Genomic DNA, 12,968 nt, shown 5'->3' with positions numbered 1-12,968 from the left:
TGGTGGAGAGCATGCCAAGATGCATGAAAGCTGTGATTGAAAATCAGGGTTATTCCACCAAATATTGATTTCTGAACTCTTCCTGAGTTAAAACATTAGTATTGTGTTGTTTAAAAATGAATATGAACTTATTTTCTTTGTATTATTTGAGGTCTGACAACACTGCATCTTTTTTGTTGTTTTGACCAGTTGTCATTTTCTGCAAATAAATGCTCTAAATGACAATATTTTAATTTGGAATTTGGGAGAAATGTTGTCAGTAGTTTATAGAATAAAACAAAAATGTTAATTTTACCCAAATACATACCTATAAATAGTAAAACCAAAGAAACTGATAATTTCGCAATGGTCTCTTAATTTTTTCCAGAGCTGTGTATATATATATATATATATATATATATATATATATATATATATATATATATATATATTATATTATATATATATATATACACAGTGCCTTGCAAAAGTATTCAGACCCCTGACCAATTCTCTCATATTACTGAATTACAAATGGTACATTGAAATTTCGTTCTGTTCAATATTTTATTTTAAAACACTTAAACTCAAAATCAATTATTGTAAGGTGACATTGGTTTTATGTTGGGAAATATTTTTAAGAAAAATAAAAAACTGAAATATCTTGCTTGCATAAGTATTCAACCCCCACACATTAATATTTGGTAGAGCCACCTTTCGCTGCAATAACAGCTTTAAGTCTTTTGGGGTAAGTATGTACCAGCTTTGCACACAGTGTCGGAGTGATTTTGGCCCATTCTTCTTGGCAGATTTGCTCCAGGTTGTTCAGGTTGGTTGGACGACGCTTGTGGACTGCAATTTTCAAATAGTGCCACAGATTCTCAATGGGATTGAGATCAGGACTTTGACTGGGCCACTGTAGGACATTCACCTTTTTGTTCTTGAGCCACTCCAATGTTGCTTTGGCCTTGTGCTTGGGATCATTGTCCTGCTGAAAGGTGAATTTCCTCCCAAGCTTCAGTTTTTTAGCGGACTGAAGCAGATTCTCTTGCAGTATTTTCCTGTATTTTGCTCCATCCATTCTTCCTTCAATTGTAACAAGATGCCCAGTCCCTGCTGATGAGAAGCATCCCCACAGCATGATGCTGCCACCACCATACTTCACTGTAGGGATGGTGTGTCTTGAGGCATGGGCAGTGTTAGGTTTGCGCCACACATAGCGCTTTGAGTTTTGGCCAGAAAAGCTCTATCTTGGTCTCATCTGACCACAAAACCTTTTCCCACATCGCAGCTGGGTCACTCTCATGCTTTCTGGCAAACTCCAGATGTGCTTTCAGATGGTACTTTTTGAGTAACGGCTTCTTTCTTGCCACCCTCCCATACAGGCCAGTGTTATGCAGAGCTCTTGATATGGTTGACTGGTGCACCACTCCAGTGCACTCCACTCCCAGCCACTGAACTCTGTAGCTCCTTCAAAGTGATTGTTGGCCTCTCTGTGGCTTCTCTCACAAGTCTCCTTCTTGTTTGAGTGCTGAGTTTTGAGGGACGGCCTTTTCTTGGCAGTGCCTGGGTGGTGTGATGCAGCTTCCACTTCCTGATTATTGATCCAACTGTGCTCACTGGGATATCCAAACACTTGGATATTATTTTGTACCCTTTCCCTAATCTATGCATTTGTATTACTTTCTCTCTAACTTCTGTAGAATGCTTTTTGGTCTTCATTTTCCTTCAGATTCACAGCCTTACCAATGATCCTTCAACAGTGGGGTTTTTATCCAGAAAATGTGACAGCAACATTAATGGTTCACAGGTGGATGCCAATGGTAAGGTAATTGTGTCCTCTTTTGGGCAATTTCTTTCATCGGAGCAAACTGGGAGCTTCCACAGCACAGGGGTTGAATACTTATGCAAGCAAGATATTTCAGTTTTTTTTTTTTTCTTAAAAATATTTCCCAACATAAAACCAATGTCACCTTACAATAACTGATTCTGAGTTTCAGTGTTTAAAAATAAAATATCAAACAGAACAAAATTTCAATGTACCATTTGTAATTCGGTAATATGAGAGAATTGGTCAGGGGTCTGAATATTTTAAGGCACTGTATATATAGACACACACAAATACACACAGTGGCTCTCAAAAGTATTCACCCCCCTTGGACTTTTCCAAATTTGATTGTGTTACAACATGGAATCAGAATGGATTTAATTAGGAGTTTTTGCCACTGATCAACACAAAAAAGTCCATAATGTCAAAGTGAAAAATAAAAACTACAAATTGTTCTAAATTAATTACAAATACAAAACAGAAAATAATTTATTGCATAAGTATTCACCTCCTTGAGTCAATATTTGGTAGAGACACCCTTGGGAGCAATTACAGCCATGAGTCTATTTGAATAAGTCTCTACCAGCTTTGCACATCTGGACACTGCAATTTTTGACCATTCTTATTTGCAAAATTACTCAAGCTCCATCAAGTTGGATGGGGACCTTTGGTGAACAGCAGTTTTCAATTCTTTCCACATATTCTCAATTGGATTGAGGTCCGGGCTGTAACTGTGCCACTCCAGGACATTTGCATTTTTTGATTTAACGCCACTCCAGTGTGGCTTTGGCTGTATGTTTGGGGTCATTGTCCTGCTGGAAAATGACTCTTCTCCAAATCCCAGGTCTCTTGCAGACTTCAGCAGGTTTTCCTCCAGGATTTCTCTGTACTTTGCTGCATCCATTTCTATCTTCACGAGCTTTCCAGGCCCTGACACAGAGAAGCATCCCCATAGCATGATGCTGCCACCACCATGCTTAACGGTAGGGATGGTGTTCTCAGGATGATGTGCAGTGTTAGGCTTGCGCCAAACATAGTGCTTAGCGTTGAGGCCAGAAAGCTCTATTTTGGTCTCATCAGACCATAGAATCTTCCACTTGATCTCAGTCTCCAACATGCCTTCTGGCCAACTCTAGCTGGGATTTGATGTGAGTTATTTTCAACAGTGGCTTTCTTTTTCCACTCTCCCATAAAGGCCAGTTTTTTGCGAAGCACCCAGGCTATACAGCAGAACAACGCAGTTAAACGAGGCAGTCTTCCCAGCGACAGCGAGTGGAAGCGACAGCGAGTGGGAGAAGTACAGGCGTGGAAAAGTACAGAGCAGTTTCGAAGCAGAAAGGAGAAATTGCATCTTGAATTGCTTTAATCAGAAAACAGAGGACATTGGGGAAACACAGCCGCGTGTGTTTTTCTGATAACAAACAAGCAGTTAAACGAGGCAGTCTTCCCAGCGACAGCGAGTGGAAGCGACAGCGAGTGGGAGAAGTACAGGCGTGGAAAAGTACAGAGCAGTTTCGAAGCAGAAAGGAGAAATTGCATCTTGAATTGGTTTAATCAGAAAACAGAGGACATTGGGGAAACACAGCAGCAGCTCAAAGTCAAACAGCCGCGTGTGTTTTTCTGATAACAAACAAGCTGAAACTCGGAGCAGCTGATTCAAATTCAGCGTCGTTTTGAGACACGGGCGAGGGGAGGAGCCGACAGCACAGCAGAACAACGCAGTTAAACGAGGCAGTCTTCCCAGCGACAGCGAGTGGAAGCGACAGCGAGTGGGAGAAGTACAGGCGTGGAAAAGTACAGAGCAGTTTCGAAGCAGTTGGAAAGCAGGTTGACAGCTGCAGAAGAAACTAAACTTCAAAAAAAAAAAAAAACCCTCAACATGGTCTTCAAGCCTGTAATCTGTGACACCTGCTTGATGTGGGAAATCCGAGAAAACCCAGCGGAGCTAAACCAAGTGTGCGTAAAGTGCCGCGCGATCCAGGATTTGCATAAACTAGTAAGTATGCTAGAAATGGAGCTGGAGGAAGTGAGACAGCAACAGGATCTTGAGGAACTGGCACACCCACAATTCATGGAAGTCTGCATCACCCCTAACAGACTGAAAGCCACCAGGGAGATAGAAGGTCAGAACAGCTGGGTTCAGGTAGGCAGAAGCAGGGAAAAAAAAGAAACTTCGTCAAACACAACCACCAGAAATCAAAACAACCAACAGATTTGAGTCACTTCAGAATTGTGATGAGCAGAACCAACAACAAGAGAATGAAAGGAACAACATCCAGGACCCCATTGACAGTGGTGACCAGACAGCAAAAAGAAGGGAGGTCATGATTGTTGGGGACTCCATATTGAGAAACACAGCAAGTTCAATTCGCAGTTTGGACCCCCTTACTACAACAGTGTGCTGCCTTCCGGGAGCCTCGGTCAAGCACATCACTGAAAACGTGGACAGGCTCCTAGAACGAACAGGAGACGACCCGGTAGTAGTCGTCCACATCGGTACAAACAACATTGGAAGAGACAGACCAAAATCCCTGCAAAACAAATTCAGAGAGCTAGGAAGGAAATTAAAAGAGAAAACCAAAACTGTGGTATTTTCTGGTATACTACCCGCACCTTGCAAAGGACCATATGGACAGCTGGAAATAATTAATCAAAACGCATGGCTGAAGACGTGGTGCACACGGGAAGGCTTCACCTATCTTGATCATTGGACCACATTCTACAACGAGGACTATCTGTATAGACGGGATGGACTGCATTTAAATAACAAGGGAACTAGTCTACTTGGAGAAAAGATCCTCGAGCAGGTTCGGAAGCATTTAAACTAGAAAGGAAGGGGGGAGAAATCAACAAAAAAACAGAAGGGAGACCACATCAAAACAAGAACAACAACTCAGGTAAGACAACCATTAAATGTATTTATCTAAATGCTAGAAGTATCAGAAACAAAATTCTAGAACTTGAAGCTACTGCACTAACAGGTAACTATGATGTGATAGGTGTTACAGAAACGTGGTTATCTGAGAGTGATGGGGACGAATATAATATTTGTGGGTATACACTGTATAGGAAAGACAGGCAGGACAGAAGAGGAGGAGGGGTAGCGCTATACATAAGAAACAGTCTTGAAGCCCAGGTGTTAAACCTGGACAAAGAAAATAAAACCGAATCAATATGGGTCAGAATAACAGACAAAAATTCAAAAGGCATAATAATAGGAGCATGCTATAGACCGCCAGATTCAGACGGTGAGCAAAATAATCTGTTATACAATGACATTAGAAATGTGTGTAGCAAAGGAGAAGCCATACTAATGGGGGATTTCAACTTCCCCCAAATAAAATGGGAAAACCCGGTGGGTAGCGCGAAGGATGAAATAGAAATGGTGGAAATGACAAATGACTGCTTCCTAACACAATTTGTCAAGGCACCCACTAGAGGGGAGGCATGCCTTGATTTAGTCTTTTCAAATAACGAAGATAGAATAACTAAAACAGAGGTCAGAGAACCACTGGCAAACTCAGACCATAACATGGTCTCATTTGAAGTGTTTTTTAAATCCCCAAAAGTAAAGACTAAAGCTAAGGTTTACAATTTTAGAAAAGCAAACTATGAAGGCATGAAACAGAGACTAACAGAAGTAGATTGGAGTAAAATAGAGAAAACACCCACAGAAGAAGGATGGTTGTTCTTCAAAAATGTAGTACTAGAGGCGCAAAACAATTACATCCCTAAAGTAGACAAATCTAAATGTAAAACTAAATTGCCAAAATGGTTTAATAGATCAATTAAAAAAAAATATTCAGCGAAAAAAGGCACTTTACAGAGCATTAAAAAAGGACCAAAAAGAAAGTACGCAGAAAGAGTACACAGAACTGCAAACGCAAGTCAAAAAGGAAGTTAGAAAGGCCAAGAGAGAAATAGAAATGAACATTGCTAAGGGAGCTAAAACCAATTCCAAAATGTTTTTCCAATATTACAACAGCAAGAGAACATTCAAAGAGGAGATTAAATGTTTAAGAGATACAAATGCCAAAATCGTAGATGAAGAAAAAAAAATAGCAAATATATTAAATGATTACTTTTCACAAGTTTTTACAAAGGAAGATACTGACAACATGCCCCACATGTCATCCAGTTCCTATCCAGTTTTAAATAACTTTAGCATAACTGAGGCAGAAGTGTTAAAGGGACTAGGAGCTCTTAAAATAAACAAATCCCCTGGGCCGGATGAGATCCTCCCAGTAGTACTCAAAGAAATGAAAGAAGTAATTTACAAACCGCTAACCAAGATCATGCAGCAGTCTCTTGACACAGGGGTGGTACCGACAGACTGGAAAATTGCAAACGTAATACCGATCCACAAAAAGGGAAACAAAACTGAACCAGGTAACTACAGACCAGTAAGCCTGACTTCTATTATATGCAAACTTATGGAAACTATATAATAAGATCCAAAATGGAAAATTACCTATATGGTAACAGGGTCCTGGGAGACAGTCAACATGGTTTTAGGAAAGGGAGATCGTGCCTAACTAACTTGCTTGATTTTTTTGAGGATGCAACATCGATAATGGATAATTGCAAAGCATATGACATGGTTTATTTAGATTTCCAGAAAGCTTTTGACAAAGTCCCGCACAAAAGATTAATTCTCAAACTGAACGCAGTTGGGATTCAAGGAAACACATGTACATGGATTAGGGAGTGGTTAACATGTAGAAAACAGAAAGTACTGATTAGAGGAAAAACCTCAGAATGGAGTGTGGTAACCAGCGGTGTACCACAGGGATCAGTATTAGGTCCTCTGCTATTCCTAATCTACATTAATGATTTAGATTCTGGTATAGTAAGCAAACTTGTTAAATTTGCAGACGACACAAAAGTAGGAGTGGCAAACACTGTTGCAGCAGCAAAGGTCATTCAAAATGATCTAGACAAGATTCAGAACTGGGCAGACACATGGCAAATGACATTTAGTAGAGAAAAGTGTAAGGTACTGCACGCAGGAAATAAAAATGTACATTATAAATATCATATGGGAGATATTGAAATTGGAGAAGGAATCTATGAAAAAGACCTAGGAGTTTTTGTTGACTCAGAAATGTCTTCATCTAGGCAATGTGGGGAAGCTATAAAAAAGGCTAACAAGATGCTCGGATACATTGTGAAAAGTGTTGAATTTAAATCAAGGGAAGTAATGTTAAAACTGTACAATGCACTTGTAAGACCTCATCTTGAATATTGTGTGCAGTTCTGGTCACCTCGCTATAAAAAAGATATTGCTGCTCTAGAAAGAGTGCAAAGAAGAGCGACCAGAATTATTCCGGGCTTAAAAGGCATGTCATATGCAGACAGGCTAAAAGAATTGAATCTGTTCAGTCTTGAACAAAGAAGACTACGTGGCGACCTAATTCAAGCATTCAAAATTCTAAAAGGTATTGACAGTGTCGACCCAAGGGACTTTTTCAGCCTGAAGAAAGAAACAAGGACCAGGGGTCACAAATGGAGTTTAGAAAAAGGGGCATTCAGAACAGAAAATAGGAGACACTTTTTTACACAGAGAATTGTGAGGGTCTGGAATCAACTCCCCAGTAATGTTGTTGAAGCTGACACCCTGGGATCCTTCAAGAAGCTGCTTGATGAGATTTTGGGATCAATAAGCTACTAACAACCAAACGAGCAAGATGGGCCGAATGGCCTCCTCTCGTTTGTAAACTTTCTTATGTTCTTATGTATATGCAGTGTCTTCCAGCTCAGCTGTGGATGACTGTAACTCTATTAGAGTTGCCATAGGCCTCTTGGTGGCCTCCCTGACTAGTGCCCTTCACGCCAGGATACTCAGTTTTTGAGGACGGCCTGTTCTAGACAGATTCACAGTTGTGCCATATTCCCTCCCTTTCTTAATAATGGACTTCAGTGTGCTCCGGGGGGATATTCAGTGCCTTGGAAATGTTCTGTACAGTTTTAACGTTACTTCCCTTGATTTAAATTCAACACTTCAGCATCTTCTTGGCCTTTTTTATAGCTTCCCCACATTGTCTAGATGAAGACATTTCTGAGTCAACAAAAACTCCTAGGTCTTTTTCATAGATTCCTTCTCCAATTTCAGTATCTCCCATATGATGTTTATAATGAACATTTTTATTTCCTGCATGCAGTACCTTACACTTTTCTCTATTAAATGTCATTTGCCATGTGTCTACCCAGTTCTGAATCTTGTCCAGATCATTTTGAATGACCTTTGCTGCTGCAACAGTGTTTGTCACTCTTCCTATTTTTGTGTCATCTGCAAATTTAACAAGTTTGCTTACTATACCAGAATCTAAATCATTAAAGTAGATTAGGAATAGCAGAGGACCTAATACTGATCCCTGTGGTACTCCACTGGTTACCACACTCCATTCTGAGGTTTTTCCTCTAATCAGTACTTTCTGTTTTCTACATGTTAATCACTTCCTAATCCATGTACATGTGTTTCCTTTAATACCTACTGCGTTCAGTTTGAGAATTAATCTTTTGTGTGGGACTTTGTCAAAAGCTTTCTGGAAATCTAAATAAACCATGTCGAATGCTTTGCAATTATCCATTATTGATGTTGCATCCTCAAAAAAATCAAGCAAGTAAGTTAGACACGATCTCCCTTGCCTAAAAGCATGTTGACTGTCTCCCAGGATACTGTTACCATATAGGTAATTTCCCATTTTGGATCTTGTTATAGTTTCCATAAATTTGCATATAATAGAAGTCAGGCTTATTGGTCTGTAGTTATCTGGTTCAGTTTTGTTTCCCTTTTTGTGGATCGGTATTATGTTTGCAATTTTCCAGTCTGTCGGTACAACCCTGGTGTCAAGAGAATGTTACGTGATCTTGGTTAGCGGTTTGTAAATAACTTCTTTCATTTCTTTGAGTACTATTGGGTGGATCTCATCCGGCCCAGGGGATTTGTTTATTTTAAGAGCTCCTAGTCCCTTTAACACTTCTGCCTCGGTTAAGCTAAAGTTATTTAAAACTGGACAGGAAGAGGTTGACACGTGGGGCATGTTGTCCGTATCCTCCTTTGTAAAAACTTTGAAAAGTAATTTTATGTATTTGCTATTTTTTTTTCTTCATCTATGATATTGCTGTTTGTATCTCTTAGACATTTAACCTCCTCTTTGAATGTTCTCTTTTTGTTATAATATTGGAAAATGAAAAACATTTTGGAATTGGTTTTAGCCCCCTTAGCAATGTTCATTTCTATTTTTCTCTTGGCTTTTCTAACTTCCTTTTTGACTTGCGTTTGCAGTTCCGTGTACTCTTTTTGTGTACTTTGTTTTTGGTCCCTTTTAAGCACTCTGTAAAGTGCCTTTTTGACAGAATTTTTTTTTTTAATTGATCTATTAAACCATTTTGGCAATTTAGTTTTAGATTTAGATTTGTCTACTTTTGAGCTGTAATTGTTTTGCGCCTCTAGTATTAAAAAAAAAAACAGCCATCCTTTTTCTGTTGATGTTTTCTCTATTTTACTCCAATCTACTTCTATTAGTCTCTGTTTTATACCTTCATAATTTGCCTTTCTAAAATTGTAAACCTTGGCTTTAGTCATTACTTTTTGGGTTTTAAAAACCACTTCAAATGAGACCATGTTGTGGTCTTAGTTTGCTGGTTTGTTCTCTGACCTCTGTTTTAGTTATTCTGTCTTTGTTATTTGAAACGACTAAATCAAGGCATGCCTCCCCTCTAGTCGGTGCCTTGACAAATTGTGTTAAGAAGCAGTCATTTGTTATTTCCACCGTTTCAATTTCGTCCCTCATGCTCCCCACCGGGTTTTCCCATTTTATATGGGGGAAGTTGAAATCCCCCATTAGTATTGCTTCTCCTTTGCTACATGCATTTCTAATGTCATTGTATAACAGATTATTTTGCTCACCGTCTGAATCTGGCGGTCTATAGCATGCTCCTATTATTATGCCCTTTGAATTTTTGCTCGTTATTCTGACCCATATTGATTCGGCTTTGTTTTCTTTGTCCAGATTTAACACCTGGGCTTCAAGACTGTTTCTTATGTATAGCGCTACCCCTCCACCTCTTCTGTCCTGCCTGTCTTTCTTATACAGTGTATACCGACAAATATTCTATTCGTCCCACTCACTCTCAGATAACCAAGTTTCTATCACACCTATCACATCATACTGACTTGTTAGTGCAGTAGCTTCAAGTTCTAACATTTTGTTTCTGATACTTCTAGCATTTAAATAAATACATTTAATGGCGGTCTTACTGGAGTTGTTGTCCTTGTTTTGATATGGTCTCCCTTCTGTTTTTTTGTTGACTTCTCCCCCTTCCTTTTTAGTTTAAATGCTTCTGAACCTGCTCAAAGATCTTTTCTCCAGGTAGATTGGTTCCCTTTTTATTTAAGAGCAGTCTGTCCTGCCTAAGATTAATTATTTCCAGCTGTCCATATGGTCTTTGCAAGGTGCCGACCGTATCCCAGATAATACCACCGTTTGTGTCTTGTCTTTTAATTTCCTTCCTAGCTCTCTCAATTTGTTTTGCAGAGATTTTGATCTGTCTCTTCCAATGTTTTTTGTACCGATGTGGATGACTATTACCGGGTCATTTCCTGTTCGTTCTAGGAGCCTGTCCACATTCTCAGTGATGTACGTGACAGGCTCTTGGAAGGCAGCACACTGTTGTAGTAAGGGGGTCGAAACTGCAAACTGAACTTGCTGTGCTTCTCAATATGGAGTCCCCAACAATCATGACCTCCTCCACTGTCTGGCCACCATTGTTAATTAGGTCCTGGATGTTGTTCATTTCATTCTCTTGATGTTGGATCACAATCAGCAGCCACTTTGCCACAGTGCTATAACACGTGTTATTTTCAAAACAGCACACCTGAGACTACTTTGCTAATAAGTGCAAAACAGGTTTCTGCATTTTTTCTTGTTCCAATTGCTCTGGTTTTCTTTTTCTTGCCGACAGGCCTTCAGGGACCTGCAGAAGAGGAGAGTACTTCAGAGCAAGATGAAGATAGTCGCAGGCCGCTCATCGGGGATGGTGAAGAGGTGAATGGTGGGATTGATTATTCAGTCCAGGGGGAAGAGCCTAAGAAGAAGCCAACCCCAATCGGATTCTTCCAAGCATTCTGTCTTCCAGGAGTACTGTCGGTGAGTGACCCACTGGCCTTCCCGCATTTTACAATTTCAAAACTACAGTCCAACACTTTAAATATCTATTTTTTAAAAGGTACAAAAATGGTTGTAACAGGCTGACTTATCAGAAGTTCACCAATAACGAGGCAAAAAGCATTAAAACACAGTTTTCAATCAACATACACTCTTGTTTTGCTGTGCAACTCAAATTTAGTAATTTGTATGCTGTTGATTGTAAATGGTGTACATTATCTATTTTCAAAATAGTCATTTACACTGTGCATATAGAACACGTGTGATAATTGAGACGGCTGTATCCAGTCTTCTGAATACTATATTGTATTACTGTACTTTGCATCTGGAATAATGTATAGCACCTTATTTGCATGCATACCTTCCAATCCTTGTGCTTTTATATTAAATTGATATTAACCGAACTGTGACAATAACCATAGTGATATTCGGAGCAGCTTGTCCCCATTGACTCCCATTATATTGCAATGTGGTGTTTATTAGCACAGGGGCCATTAACAGGAATGATATTGTAATGTTCACTCTGCACAACTGAAAGGCAGTTGCACTGTTCTCCCCAAGGAGATATTACTGGCCTTAGTTAATATTATCAAGCAAGTCAACAACAGTGATGTCAATTTCACAAACAACCGGTTTATTGTTTTGAACAGTGATATCAACAAATGAAAAAGTGAACAAAGCAAAATACAAACGGGTATAGAGCAGAAAAAGAAGAAATGTAGAAAACAGTAATTCAAATAATAAGACAGAAAATTAGACAACCGTAGAGAGCAGGTAAGTTAATAAAGGTTCAGGTAAGTATGTAAATAAAAACAGAAGGCCAAACAGTAACACAAAATAGAAATGAGTTTAGTGTCCGGAGAGTCTCTAATAAACCCACACTCACGAATACAACACACATATACCCACAGAGAAAGACAAAGGCAAATGGAATAATTACAGATGAAAAACAATGATTTATGGAAACAATTACATTTAACAGTCTGTACGGCAGAGAATGACAGGTAGGCCCAACAAGTCCAGTAGTAGCAGTATAATTAAAATCCATACAAAGTAACAAAATAACAAAACCAAAAAAAATACTGGAAACCAAAGTGGCAATTGACAGTAGAAAAATCCAACAAATCAATTAAGGAATAATCTCACCAAATAATCCAGTCCAGAAATCCAGAAATTAGTCCAGTAAGGTTTGCAAGGAACTATGGTCTAACTTAAAGGATACAGTAGAATTTCGTGAGTTGGTCTGAAACGAAAGCACCTTGTTTTCTGAAATTATTGTAACCTATGCCTTGACCTTGGAATACCGAGCCACATCATTAACAACCTGACAAAAAAAAACAACAACAAAAAAACATTTGCAGTAAGCCAAGCATGTCACCTGACCCTACTGGCACACAAGCCTTTTGAAGGGCTTCTCTGTAGTTCACATGTCTTTGCTCAGGTTCTGTTGAATGCATGTTTGTACCATCTCTCTCTCCTTGGTTCTATCCAGTACTCCATGGCCTACGCCTGTCTCAAACTGGTGAACTATTCCTTCTTCTTCTGGCTGCCCTTCTACCTCAGCGTAAACTATGGCTGGAAGGAGACTGAGGCCGACCAGCTGTCCATCTGGTACGACGTGGGCGGGATCATAGGTATGGGTCTCTTAATCCTGTCATTGTCAGGTCACAAGGAGGGGTAGCTGCTCTTGTCTCTTAACAGTAAAAGCCCTGCGGCAGTCATTTTGGCTTTAAAATGTAATTTTCTCCAGTCGTGTAACACATATGGGGCTGCTCGTTCATGTACCTCTCTGTGTTAAATATTCTCACAAAGCATGAAACGCGGGAGTGCTGAAATAAAGGAGATACATTACATTAGACCTAAAAGCCCTGGGAGCAGTCACATTGACGGCCACACATAAACAAAAAAATAACAAAACAATTGTATTGTGATTATACAGAATGGTCTTCTACTTTTATTATTTTTATTTACTAGTCCGCAATGAGTTGATG

General features: G+C 39.5%; 1 protein-coding gene across 1 annotated transcript in view; it reads left to right on the top strand.

The window, feature by feature from the left end:
- The window catches only part of slc37a3 (solute carrier family 37 member 3), a 116,573-nt gene that overhangs the window by 80,366 nt on the left and 23,239 nt on the right, over positions 1-12,968 (top strand). Inside the window, exons 9-10 of the mRNA XM_041255494.1 lie at positions 10,775-10,959; positions 12,470-12,611. Coding sequence (XP_041111428.1) covers positions 10,775-10,959; positions 12,470-12,611 — 327 coding nt within the window. The remainder of the gene's footprint in view (positions 1-10,774; positions 10,960-12,469; positions 12,612-12,968) is intronic.

Source organism: Polyodon spathula, chromosome 7 (assembly GCF_017654505.1).
Source record: "Polyodon spathula isolate WHYD16114869_AA chromosome 7, ASM1765450v1, whole genome shotgun sequence".
Taxonomy (NCBI): Eukaryota; Metazoa; Chordata; class Actinopteri; order Acipenseriformes; family Polyodontidae; genus Polyodon; species Polyodon spathula.
Note: the sequence above shows the minus strand (reverse complement) of the source record. Positions and strands in the feature narration are given on the sequence as shown.